Source organism: Anguilla rostrata, chromosome 6 (genome assembly GCF_018555375.3).
Source record: "Anguilla rostrata isolate EN2019 chromosome 6, ASM1855537v3, whole genome shotgun sequence".
NCBI classification, from domain to species: domain Eukaryota; kingdom Metazoa; phylum Chordata; class Actinopteri; order Anguilliformes; family Anguillidae; genus Anguilla; species Anguilla rostrata.
In genome coordinates, this window is record NC_057938.1 from 21,861,332 (window position 1) to 21,875,754 (window position 14,423).

At 38.5% G+C, this 14,423-nt stretch overlaps 1 protein-coding gene across 2 annotated transcripts; it reads left to right on the top strand.

Annotated features, from left to right (window-relative positions):
- Positions 1-1,073: 1,073 nt before the first annotated feature.
- LOC135256817 (neuromedin-U receptor 1-like) lies at positions 1,074-14,032 on the top strand. Of its 2 annotated transcripts, none has more exons than XM_064338990.1 (3): positions 1,074-1,337; positions 4,994-5,906; positions 11,729-14,032. In XM_064338990.1, exons 2-3 carry the CDS (start codon positions 5,003-5,005, stop codon positions 12,118-12,120), a joined length of 1,296 nt encoding a protein of 431 aa, XP_064195060.1. In that variant the 5' UTR covers positions 1,074-1,337; positions 4,994-5,002; the 3' UTR covers positions 12,121-14,032. The 2 variants fall into 2 exon arrangements, with proteins under 2 accessions (XP_064195060.1, XP_064195062.1); XM_064338992.1 differs by having other exon boundaries at positions 1,074-1,200.
- Positions 14,033-14,423: the final 391 nt, after the last annotated feature.

Genomic DNA, 14,423 nt, shown 5'->3' on the forward strand with positions numbered 1-14,423 from the left:
TGGCCTGAATTAAGGAGCCATGTCTTGATCCAGGACAATTTCGTAATACATGCGTGACCATACACGTAACATTGCAAATCACCTGGATGTAAATGGAGTGGGCAGCCTTATGGTGCACATATTTATATGACCAGTTTTATTTGTCATTACAGTGATTTTCTGAGAATTATTGGAGGAAAAACAAACGCAGAAAAAAGATACTTTGTCTTTATTTAATACATTACAAATCTTAAACCCTAAACCTATTGTTTTCCATGAGCTTGAATTGAATTACCATGGAATTATATCTTGGTAAAATTCACTAATATAACCAAGGAAAGATTTGTATGCCATTGCCTTGAATTTTAAATAGCAAAACAATTTCACAAGAAATAACTAAAAAAAATGAACATAGCAAAGGACCCTAACAGTCCCAGATGAACTTTTAAACATGTCAGCACATCTAATGCAATCCAACAATGTAGCAAATGTATTATGATCTAACATGTTGTTATTCAAGATGTTATTTAAATGTAAAATGTATTGAAATGTATAGTACTGTATTTTATAAATAATGAATAATTGAGGTCTTGTAAATCTGTTGTTTCCAGCTTGAAGAGGAAAGCACGGCTTCCTGTCTGTTACCTTCAAGGATTTGAGACAGTAAAGCTCTGGTCCTGGTGTTCCATTGGCATCTGTCTGGTGAGCTGGCATCGCAGGTCTTTCTTTGTTTGGCGTCCTTAACCATGTGATATTTAATCACAGCTTTGGCTTTAAGAGCCTGACACCAAAATATTCAAACATTTTTGTACTGTAAGTAGTAACTCTCAACAAATGACACTGACACATTTGCACAAGAATGTGGGGTAAAAGCACTTTAAAAGTCTAGTTGCCATTACGGACAGATCTCTGAGAATCTTTTTGACAGAAACGCATGCTTCGGAGATGAGAACTGATAGAAAGTGTGACTGCTCTGATCTTTCCTCTCTACGGTGTGCTTGTGTGACTGAATGGAAGACTGTTTGTAATTCAAGTGAAAGAAGTGAAGCTGCTTGTCAGGACTCAAGGGGGGGCCAGCATCATTGAGAGTCACACGCACAGAAACAAACTATGTAGCCTATCGCAGGCTGACAGAGCTGGGGAAGAGAGAGCTGGGCTTTGAGCTTCGGTCCAACAGAGGGAGAGGATTCCAGTCTGTCTGCATTTGATAAACATATCAAGGTAGAACCAGCAGACTATAGAACTGGCTGGGGAGCTTGAAGTGAAATAGAGTGCAAGTGGGTTTGACTGATTTTAGACCGTCTTGATCCTATGCTACTTATCAAAAGGCATTGATACACTGGAAACACATTTTGAAGGTAGGATTACTCTTGATCTTGTTACAGGAAATTCAATTGCAGATATTAGTCTTTCTTTCCTCAGTTTTTATATAGCATTGTTGCTAAAATGAATAGCAATAAAACATAAAAGTGCATGGAGAGAACAAATATTATGCACACAAACCTTACATTACTGCATGTGGTTTTCTTATAAATCAAATTATGTAAAAGAAAGAAAAGAAACAGACTCCGGTGTGTTCAAGCTTAGCCAATGTATTTCTCTTTTTTTTCTTTCTTTCTTTTGAAGATTTGGAAAATGCTGTGTATGTTATAAATATTTTATGAGGTTTGACAGACATAGATAGATAGATAGATAGATAGACAGATAGATAGATAGATAGATTTCCTTTCACAAGGAAGTAGCCTCTCATTTTGCATTGCAACTTCATTTTATGTATGTATTAGTCCGGGGCTTTCATCATTCCATAAAAATATAGCAACCTTATATCAAATATCAAGTTTTCCATTAATTCTTTGGAAAAAATGCTAAGATGTGCAACTGCTTGTTGTGGCATGATGCAAAAGAAGGTAAATTCAAATGGGTAGCATTCAATACACTCAAATATTAAGTATAGTTCTTTCAGAATCTTTGATTTGAAACATTTTTTAACAGGAGACCACTATAGGCTGTCAAGTTCCTTCACCTTAAAGTGGCAAAGGTGAATTATTATTATTTCTTTTTTATAAATTTTTTTATTTTATTTTATTTTTTTACATGTTTGTCTTGTTTGTTAGGTTGGAAAGAAAAAATCTATAAAAGGGTTATGAAGGGTACTGCTTCATCGGCTTGTTACATGAGGCAGTTACAGCATCTTCTAACACACATTGTCATGAATATGCAAAGAGGAGGAATACAACGTAATAACTCTGATTTGTTTTGTTTGAATCTACTAGTGGCAAGGTATACTGTTCTAGTGTACTAGGTGTTTATTGCACTGTTCTTTGGAATTGCTGGTTAATTAATGATAAGTGGATGCCTTTAATGATCACAACTGATCTGTCTGTCATTGAGCATTTAATGACAGGGAAAATATGTTAATTTCTTGTCTACCTATTCATAATACTGCCGCGAGCACTGGAAACGTGGGATCAGAGTGCAGAATTCATTGACGTAGTGTAACTAATTCAAATTCTGGAAACAGCATGGAGCCTTTTACACGCTGTGAGTTAGTCACAAAGGTCTGTTGGCTTCGCTACCTTTCTATGTGAGAATATCTATGTAATGTTCACTTCCTATGTGTGGCCATGGAAGGTGATAAGACAGAGAGCTCTTTGCCGCTAACCCTCCGCATGGAAACGGTGTGCGCCGAGTTACCAGCCATCCACATTCTTTCATAAGTCAGCACTGCATATGTGACTCTGGCACAATGCTGTGTGTGAGCAGAACGTGAATAGAAGTTCGCAGCATCCAATCAAATGAAACGTATCCATAGGCCTTGGAATTAAACGTTGCGTTAACTCTATTCAGACACAAGTCACGTGCCAGTCTCTTCAGTTGTTTTTCCAGGTGCTTCCTCTTCTCATACAAAAAAGTGTCATTACATGGATGTTGTGAGATCTTGCTGTCGTCATTTCAGTCACTTGGACGTCTACTCTCCATTATCTCTGTCCGACATTTCATTTTCATGGTACTCGCTTTCATTTGCTATCTGCCGTGGCTTGCTTATACATACTTATAAAGGGAAGAGCGCAGAGCGTGACGTCAAATCTTTTACAATCAAGCAGAGGAGGCAATTCAAGTATAAAATTAATTACCGAATGAAGTATCAGAGAAGTATTGCAGAAATACAAGAACAGTGTCAACGCAATCACAGTCAGCTGAAAACAACAGGGATGACATTTGTCAACATGTCAATTACTGAGAATAGATAAGTAATATAAACAAAATAGAAATAATCAATATGTGTAGGCAGGCTGCATGTTCAGACTGAAAGAAATTATAATTTTACAGTGATGCAATTCCCTTTATCTTCTTTCAAATGATACAGTTGCAGTTTTCATTTTTATATCCCTTCTCACATAATCTTAAAATTCCCTCAAGCTGTTTTGCATATATGGTATTTATGATAGCTCAAAACTCAAAGGAACATAACAAAATATACTCAAAACAAGAACTAAATAATAATAATAATAATAATAATAATAATAATAATAAATTGAGTTTTTCACACATTATGCTATAATAAATTATTAATTATAAATGAATGTTTATCCAATTAGAAGACATAGCAGACTTTCTATGAAACAGAATAGTGTAGCCTCACATCAACTCCAGCTCCTTGTGGTCCCACTAATTTTGTATTCAAATGAATCCAGGGGCTCTATCTGTGATGATCTCCTATTTTATTCTGTATTTTGACCAGTTAATTCCAAGCTGTCTACATCTAGCCATCATCTTTTGCGAGACACTCCCTCTCTATTCTATAAAGCAGGACAAAAGCAATAATTACCTGACATTTCAAGGCAGTCACGGAATTGAATATTAGTGTTCTGAGTGCTGGCAGAACAGCCTCTAATGGCACAAATGAAAATGGCCATGTTAGAATGAACGAGGGAGAGATGTATCGTTTGTTCATTAAAACTCTCTCCATATACATGCTTTGGTGAGCTGGTAAAACTGGTTGAGTGCACAATATCCGAAACCCTAAACCTTTACCCTCTCTGTTTCCAGCTTATTTCAGCACACTTCATGAAATGTATTAGTAATAGTAGAAATAGTGCACAATAGTAAACAAATAAGACAGAGTAGAGAAAAAAGGAATAATAAAAAATAAAATAAGCTACATCAAAACATAAAATCAGGTAAAATGAACTCATGTGAAAAATGAATAATAATTTGTTAAAGCTAGGCACATGCAATATAAATTTTAACTATCAATTATACTAAATTTCATGTCAAATAACAGATGTTCTTGGTATATATTTGTGACGTATCTAAATTCAAATACCTGAATACGCACCACAAAAATGCACAGATAATGATTGTTTGTCCTGAAGTTGGCCAATGCTATTTCTCTGATTTCATTCATTGAGAAGTCATGTGAAAACAGTGTTTCTACGGAAAGGAACTTAAGATATGTGTAAAATTGAGCATTAAAAGGAAATAAGTCATACTTTCAAGTCATAAAATCTGGAAATACTCATCTTCCATTGTATAACAGCATATTTGGTCCATCTAAAATCAGTTAGGAGTGGCATAAAACAAAACAAGTTTCTTGACATGATTACAGAGGCATTATTAAAACCACTAGAAGCAGTTTTGGTTGAACTACATCCTTCTTGCCATCTTTCTTGACAAATCTGGGTCAACTATAGGTATGTTTTTATGAATCCATTTTCATTTTTATTGCATTTGTACAGTACTTCTTTGTATAGGCATTGTCAGAAAGACACTTTATAGAAAGAAGAAACAGAATAAATTAGGCAAGTCTATGCTTGAACATCCATAAAGCCAGCAAGTGAGGTAAAAACTCCCCAGAGGGAATAAAAAAACTGTGGTGAGAGAAAAACAAAACTCCCCAATGTCCCACCACATGGGATGCAATAATAATTAAATTACTCTTTTTTGAATTCCGTTTTTATAATTACGTTTTGTTTTGCCCAACGCAAATGAGAATTTTTTTTCTTTCCCCTAGGTGTTGGAGATGGCCAGCTTTAACTGTTCTTCAGTAGACCTCTCTGGGTCTCCAGATGGTCCGGTACATTGCGTTGAGGCTGGGGCATGCAACCAGAGCTCTTCCCTGCCAGGAAATAATGGTTCCCAAGCAGCGGACATGTGCCTGAGCCACGAGCAGTACCTGCTGAAGTACCTGGGGCACCGTAGGTCTCCTGCCTTTTTGCCCGTCTGTGTCACCTACCTGCTGATCTTCCTGGTGGGGGCTCTGGGAAACGCCCTGACCTGCACGGTTATCGCCCGCAACAAGGTGATGTGGACGCCCACCAACTACTACCTGTTCAGCCTGGCGGTGTCGGACCTGCTGGTCCTGATTTTCGGCATGCCCCTGGAGCTGTACGACATGTGGAGCAACTACCCCTTCCTCTTCGGCAAGGGAGGCTGCTACTTCAAGATCTTCCTCCTGGAGACTGTCTGCTTCGCCTCCATCCTCAACGTGACGGCGCTCAGCGTGGAGCGCTACATCGCCGTAGTGCACCCGCTCAAGGCCAAGTACGTGGTCACCAGGGCCCACGCCAAGAGGGTGATCCTCACCTTGTGGGTGCTCTCCATGATCTGCGCCGTGCCCAACACCAGCCTGCACGGGATCGACACCCTGCCCCCGAGGTTCGGCCGCCAGTACCCCGAGTCGGCCACCTGCACGCTGGTCAAGCCCCAGTGGATCTACAACCTCCTCATCCAGGTGACCACCCTGTTCTTCTTCGTGCTGCCCATGCTGACCATCAGCGTGCTGTACCTGCTCATTGGCCTGCAGCTCCGGCGGGAGAGGATGCTCCACGCGCTCGAGGCCAAGTCGGGCCTCAGCCACAGGAGCTACAGCGGCGTCCACAGCCAGCAGCAGAGAGTGCGCCATCAGCAAGTCACCAAAATGCTTTGTAAGTCTCTCGCCCAATCCCCACCTCCCCCGCCTCATCCCCTCCCCACTATGCTCCGCACCCTCCCCACTTTACCGCACGCCGTTCTCACTTTGCCTCATCCCCTCCTCACACTGCCCCACACCCCCTTCCCTATATGCCCCACACCCTACCCACTTCCAACTTATTCTAAATGCATAACAAAAATGCACTTTTGCCAAATGAATTTTTTAAACTTAAGTACACCATTTCACTTGCATCATGCATTTCCACTACAGTCACACTCTGATAACTGATCCAGTGTTAAGGACAATTCCTTCATATTTTTCAATGTGCTCAAACTAGCCTTGTCCATTCACTATTGTTTTAATGTCCACCATTTTACCGTGTATGTTCTCTGTCTGTGTATTTTCTCTGTTGAGAGTGTAGACTGAGAGCATCTGCTTTACATTTTAATAGACTATTATACTGTTCAAACTGATCATTTTTTAATATGCAAGAAAAATATTTTTTTTTAGGTGATATTGTGAAAAAAAAAAACATTTTTTCAATCCATCAGAGGAAACGAAAGCGAGTGTTTGATGAGCTCATAGTTTTCACTTCACTTGCTTCATACATAATGGGGCTACACTGGTCGCACAGCTAAATCACAGTGGGGATTCTATCAAGCAAAGGAGAGAAGGGTGCTTTTTTCATGGATTTGGTCTGACCTGGGTCAACATGAACCTTTTCTTTATTTCAACTTTTTCTTCATTTATTTATAGAAAAACACAGAGGAAATATTTGTTCAAGACCAAGAATGTATACAAGCAGACCCAGAGCCCAATTTTTAAAACAGAGAAATAATCTTCTGTTATGATCTTGGTTCTTTGTATAATAGCAAAAAATAGATAAATTTAGATCCTGAGATTGAAAATGAATTAAGGTTCAATACATTTGTTCAAAAAACAAAATTCTGAGGTAAAGTCCATAAAACTGAATTTGCAAAGACAAATTGGTTATGTTGTTGGGGCCCTGCTGCAATCTTTGTCTGCAAACCTTTCACTAAAATAATAATGTGAACAAGCAGCAGCATATTCAAACCAAAATAACCTGTGCTGGGCACATTTACTCAAGAGTTTATGCTTCTAAGAAAAACATGTTTTAGTCCAGGTATCCAGAATGGATAACCGAAAGAAAAAAGAACAAAGCATTTCAAAGGATGGCATTTCATTAGCTTGAAATTGAATTGGACGTACCTAAAGGAAAAGAATGCATTTTGTTGTAATATGATTATAAAAAGCTATTGAAAATAAAGGTTGCTAAGAGCTATTGTGTTATAGTAAAAATAAAAGCATTCAATGTTTATATTCTATGTAGGATTCACAAACAGGAAGAGGAGGAGCCACTGTCAGTGCAGCATTCAATTAGTCGATGGAGGCAGCCCAGGTGACGGGAGTAGATGGCAGAAAATCAGCTAAGCCAGCAACATTTAATAAGAAATTCTTAGTTGGCTAGGAAGCTGAAACTCTCATCCGATATACTGTATCTTCCTGATTTGTTGAAGGTGCGTGTGTCTTATAACAATTAATGTTAAAGCTGACATTTTCACTTCACATCATGTTCATTTCATAAAATGTATAGCATAGTCTATTTGAAAAATTGATCAAACGGCATTACAGTTCTCCTTTAATTAACCTTTCATTAACCCTGTTTTTGCATGTATATCTCAGGAATACATACTGTATGTTGATAGAGATTTACACATTATAATGTGGATGAAGAATTGAGCAAGTCGGGGAAAACTGAAACACTGTGGGCTCCGTACATAATCAAAGAGTAGGGCTGTTACTTTTTCACTAATTTCCCATTAAACCTGTAGCTAAATAGCTTAAAAGTGCTATGCTATCACTAACAATGACATCAGTATCTTGAAGTTTTATTAAACAAAATAAAACCAGGGAAGATCATAACAATGCCAGTGAGATTAGCAATCCACCGTATGCACCGTATGGGCTGCAGCTTGTCCCGTAGACATGATCTGAGGCTGACACCAAAATTGCAATGAGCTGAACCAAATTTCAGTGCACTGCTCTATCTTCACTGACATACCCCAAGTAAATGCTAGAGTAGCCTACAACAAGCCTACAAACATGGCATTGCGGTTTATGTGGAGCCACTAATTAATATGTAGTCGATAATATTAGATTAAAGTAAACATCTCATAGTGAACATACATAACAATTTACTGTAATTTCAGAATCCCAATGCGCCCAATGTCTGAACATACAGAGCACTAATTCACATGGCTATACAGTGACAGCCTACATTGCCAGTTCATATGTCACATAGACTAATTCAGATATATTTCTGTAGATTAGTGAAACAGATTTGTTGCTTCATTTGCGTTACTGTTTCTCAATTTTCAGTGCTCACACTGAAGAAAAATTACTTCCCACTGTAACATCTGAAATCTAATTGGTTGGTAATAAATACATCCTTTGGAAATGGTTGGATGATGGATTCATGTGTATTCACACACTGAAATAATGGTAGCTGCCATGCTTATTTATGTTTACAGTCATGCTTGTTTATCTAACATTCATGTACAAGCAAATTTATAAACCTGCTTCCCTGTCTTAAATTGTCTGTAGGATATGAGCCACAGAAATGAATGGACATTGTGTTATCTGTTAAAGGCAATCTAGCTTTTGGGTAGGAAGCTATGTGTGTAAAACTACTGAACCACACACACATTTGGCTAAATATCATGCCTAAGTGGAGAAATGCTATCTAAATCATTTCTGCTGTCTAAAGTCTAGATTGTGTCAGATTCTGTAGAATGGTCTTTCAATCCCTTTGGCCATGAGCACGATGATGTCATTTACAAATGTGAAAAGATTTCCACGGTAGCATGCATCAATGTATCCTTCACCGGAGGATGCGAGGAGCCGAGCTTTAAGCCGCTTCGCTTGTTGCCTTAATATTGGGACACTGGACGGAGGGAAGTCCGAAGGTCGGTTTTCGTGGCACGGAGGAGACAAGGTTATAGTGGAGGAAAGGAAGACACATTTTTGATGATTGGGACGCACCCCTAATGTCTGTTTTGCTTTCCTCCGGGTTCCTCCCACATCCAAAGACATGCGGTTAATCTGTCCTGTATAATTAAAGGTGAATAATTGCCTGTTTTGTAGATGGAACTGTTCTACTTTTACCCCTCTAGGGGGGTTTGCTACTGCCCTCCCTGGCTCATCCATGCATGCTTACATAGCCAGCATCCAGCACAGAGCCATACTGCCAAAGATACCTGCATTGCCATTTCAGATTGTAACTTTGATTACAGTGGTCCTGACTGAAGTAATCTATATTAATATCAGCCCTTTACAAGTTCACATTTTTCTATTGCTAAATTATGTTTTTTTAAAAAGGTTTTAATCTGTCAGCCACATTGTTGTCCTTTTCACATCGGGGATTTCATATTGTGGAGAGATAACTTTTAATCACAGTTAGTATGAACTGCCAACTGCACTGCGTCGCTATCAGTGGAGAACGACCACAAATGAGAATATGCAATGTGAATCTCACATTTAATTGTCTGGTATTTTTATGGTCACAAAGGATGCACATTTTGTGAATTAGCACATTCTTGTTTTATGCTCAGTATACATGTTAAATGATTATTATTAACTAAAAACTCATTTGTGGAAAAACAAAGCATGCACCTGGTTAGCCTCAATGCCCTTTGAGATGCAAAGAGAGTTTGATTTCATGTGAAATTTATGTGAAACACTATAGTTAAAGCTGTGTAGAGAATACTCTTTTCAGTTATGATGATACCTTTGGCAAGTGTGCTGACAAATGTAAATGTGAATTTGGGTATTATGGAATCTGTAGCTGTTCCTGGCATAGGCTTTTCTAGTTCAGAGATTGTTTTCTGAAAGAAGTGGGAATTTGTGACATCATTTTTGTTGTTTTGGCTCTGTATTCTTGTGCGTTGAATTTGAAACGAAACCATGAATATGAAGTTAAAGTGCAGACTGTCGATGTTAATTTGCGGGTATTTACATCCAGATCGGGTAATCTGTGTAGGAACTACAGCACTTTTTACACATATTCTTTCCATTTTAGGGGACCAAAAGTAATTGGACAAATTAACATTTAGTTCATGGTTGCAAATCCTTTGCATTCGATGACTGCTTGGTCTGTGACCCATAGACATGATTGAACGCTGGGCATCTTCCCTGGTGATGCTCTGCCAGGCCTGGACTGCAGCCATCTTCATTATTTTGTGGGCTTTTTGCCTTCAGTCTTGTCTTCAGCAAGTGAAACACATGTTCAGTTGGATTTAGGCTGGATGATTGACTTAGTCAAGATCATCCCACTTTTTAACCCTGAAAAACTCCTTGGTGACTTTAGCAGTGCGTTTGGGGTCATTTTCCTGCTGCATGATAAAGTGCGGTCCAAAGAGTTTTGTGACGTTTGGATGCATCTCAGGCGGTAAGATATTTCTGTACACTTCAGAATTCATCCTGTTGCTACCGTCAGCAGTCACATCACATGTTACCCACTGCACCACCATGCTGTCCTAACTCATATTTTATAAATCAAATTAAACCAGAGAGGATTGTGAAGCGGGGGACTGGCAAACAGGTTCTTTTCAAATGAAAGATGTTTCATGTTTAAATTTGTCATATCTAAAAGACTTGTACTGTTGTATCTGATTCAATCAATAGATCTTAAATCTGCTGTGGGTTCCTACAGAATCAATTCTATCTCCTCCTACAGTACATTCCTGGAGCTACCTTGGAGGAGCCATACTTTATATCTGTTAGCTGAAAAATTGACACTTCCCACAGTTCATACTTACAGAAATGTAGTTCATTGACTGAAATGCTCTTTTTGAGAGTAGTATTCACTGGTATTATTTCACAAGATTGTTCAGGGAGTGTATATCCTCCAGACAATTCATTGTTTTCCCCATGCACAGTGGGGAACATGATATTAGTAAAGCCAGTTTATAGTCCAGTGACAGAGTGTCATATGACTGAAATCAGAGAACATCCACAAACATTCCATTGTCCAGAAACAAATGACACTCAGGGGGTAATACCACCTTATTTGATCAGATATAGATCTTCTTGTGGCAAGGCTGCAACACAGGTACTGTAATATCACCTGGTGAAGAGTGACCTTAACCCTACGATATGGTAGCCTACAATTTAATAGGCTACTGTTAATAATATCCATCCATCCATTATCTATACCAGCTTATCCTGGGCAAGGTCATGGGGGGTGCTGGAGCCTATCCCAGCACGCATTGGCTGAGAGGCAGGAATACACCCTGGACAGGACAATGGGATGTTATTGGTTGACACTCAGTTGGAAAACTATAAACCCATCTGTAATACCAAGAAGGATATATTCTACTATATGAAACCTACACTATAAGGGACATTAAAAAATAAAAATTTGCACTGAAACATGTTTTGTCATCCAAGGCACTTGTACTATTTAAAAAACAATAATAATAAATAAAACAATGAAACTGGGTTTCAGGACGTTATGGTTGTATTCCAAAACAAATTAAACAAATTAAAAGTGTTAAAATAGTAAATGGTTTCAAAGGGGACTGATACTGATTTGTCTGGTTTAATCCACTGTGTTCCTATTTCCCTTTTGACTGATTGAGGCTCCTAAGCAATTAAAATATTCAGCCCAATAATCAAGTAGACAGACACAAATCCACAAACTTTTAACCTTGTCAATTCACCACTAATCCAGGTGTGTGTGTGTGTGTGTGTGTGTGTGTTTCTGTGTGTGTGTGTTCGTGTGTGTACATGTGTTTGTGCATGTGTGCGTTACAGGTGTGCTGGTGATAGTGTTTGGGATCTGCTGGGCTCCCTTCCACTCCGACCGCCTTGTCTGGAGCTTCATCAGCGGCTGGACGGTCCATCAGCGGCTGATCTTTGAGTACGTCCACCTCATCTCCGGCTTCTTCTTCTACCTCAGCTCCGCCATCAACCCCATTCTTTATAACCTCATGTCCACCCGCTTCAGAGACATGTTCAGGGAGGTGACCAGCCAGTGTGGCTGTGACTTCCGCAGGTACCCACCGAGCAGGAGCCCAGTGACCCACCTCACCCTGCGGAGCACCGTCTACGAAGTTCCTCCCGGCAACAGTGCCCCCAACTCAGAGGGGGACAACTTTAGCAAGTGCACAGGCTGGCAACAAGAGTGCGAGACCATTGTAACTTAGCAAGGATCCTGAAGGGTAAAAAGTTTCAGTTATCAATATTTAATGATGCATTTATTTCTATAGAAATGACTACACACAACATTGTTGAAAGGACGTGGGTTGTTTTTGAATACTGAGATACCATTTTGAAGGGAATGTGAAAAGGCATTCAAAAGTTCAAATATGTACATTTCTAAAAACAAGTGCATGTACTTTTATTTGGCGAGCTTGCCTTGAACAGGTGCTGTTTCCCAATAACAGAATGGACTTGACAGTTAATGAGGAAACTTGTAAGTGTTCACAGCTTTGTACAAATTAACTCTTCATGCAAGTGCCAAATGCTCTATGTAGAACTAACTTATGAAGCTTTTAAACTGCCTTCCTAATTCCAAGGAAGGATACTTAATTTATAAATAATTGATGAAAAGTGTTCCAGATCTCCTGTAGAGTTACAAGAAAGGTAGTGAGCCATGTAGCTAACATGGGAGTTGGGAAAACAAAAGGGCTTTGGAACATCGATAGGATGGGCAAATAATTAATCTATATGGTAGTACTCAGGGCTACCAAACTGCCAAATCTGCTAGTCCAGTCCAATTATTGGTAGCCCAGGTACAGTATATTGAGGTGCAGCCACATTATTTGCTATTTGGAAGAGCAGGATATTTCCGTCAATGAGCCAGTATACCTAATGAAGTGGCCACTGAATGTATATACTCACTGGTATACTGGAATATACATGTGTATATCTGTATCATTTTACAGGAAATTATATTTACAAACTTGCTGCATGCTTTATCTTTTATTGGCTGAGCATTGTACTGTATTGAAAAATAATTGAACAGTAATGTATCATTTTCTAAAATCATACATGCGATCAGTGAAAAAAAACCAGACAGCTTCTCACTTTGTCAACAGAATGGCATCACAAACTCAGTGCTAGCTTTCTGCTTCACAAACTCTAACAATATATTATAATTATATAATACAATATTTCATAAATACAGCATTAAAACAAAAGGCAATTTAAAGTTTTTTGCTTCTCTGGCTGCTCTGATTGGTTTTTAAAAATGCTGGCAAAAATACCCACTGTATATTTCGCTTGCACTACGTAGGATATTCTTATTAGTCAATGCAAATGGTACACTTAAATATCTTAATGTGGTGAGGTATTATTTTAATATGGTTTCACTTAATGTTTGAGAGTATGAATTGTCTAGGCTATGCTGAGAGATAGTTTAACTATTGCTGGCATGTTAGAGCAAAAGCTGGTTAAAAAGGAGAATTTCAAGAATCATACCTCCTCTCCTCTTTTAAAATCTTGTGTTTCCTGCAGTCAGACTTTTGGCTACTTATCTAACTGAGGGACAAATAACTGAAAGTCACCTAACAGAAAGTCACCTAACTTTCCTGTCAGGGACAGAAAAATGGTGGTCCCATGTGTCCATCCCTGAAGATGGAGTTACAAAGAATCTTTGAAGCATTTTGGGAAACATAGTACCACTGTAACCAGTAACCAGTACCACTGGTTAATTGATTTGATTAAGATGATTTTCATAAATGAATCAAACTAATGAACTTTCCTTAGGTTGTGTTACGCTAATTTCATCTATAAGGCATGCTGGAAAAATGCTTTTGTAAGTTTTCTCAATGTATCCGTCAGTTTTGAGTATATGTGGCAATATAAATCAATGTATTATATATGTATATATTTTTAAATCTGGGCTTGAAAAACATTTGTCTGCAAAATGAATTTCAACAAATTGAATTTTCCATAGACAACATAAAAAAGTAATTTTAGGCAATATCATGGTTATATCTGCATGAGCATGTAACTACATTGGGCATCACAAAGAATAGGCCCTCTGACTCAGCAGAAAGTCTTTCTTAAGTATACCTTTCAGCTCTCTGCTTTAATATAAACTCTGGCTACAGATTTGAGTTTTTGGTTGTCTTTATTATGGTTCCTGGTATGGAATGTAAAAGTTGCAAGGAAAGACTTAAGACTCTTAGGGGCCATATTTACTAAGCATGTCACAAAGTACCGTCAGGGCCGCAAGTATGATTTTTGATTTGATTTGATTTGATTTAGCACAATTAAAATATAAAACAGAAACAGAAGAGATTAAAAAGGATTTACTAAGACTGGTTATGTAAATGAGCACAGCCACAGCAAGTTAATTTAAATGCACTGCTGATATTTAAGACACGTTGTTCCAGCGAGAAAAAAACTGGCAGGAAATCTCAGTGAAAAGACTGTGAAAGACTGTCCGCGAAGTGAAAAGATCAATAATTGACATAAGAAAACTTTGGCAAAGCATCAGGTG

Coding starts and splice junctions, on each gene's coding strand:
- LOC135256817 (XM_064338990.1), top strand. CDS start 5,003: ATGGCCAGCTTTAACTGTTCTTCAGTAGACCTCTCTGGGTCTCCAGAT. Junction 5,907..11,728: donor GCAAGTCACCAAAATGCTTT/GTAAGTCTCTCG, acceptor TGTGCGTTACAG/GTGTGCTGGTGATAGTGTTT.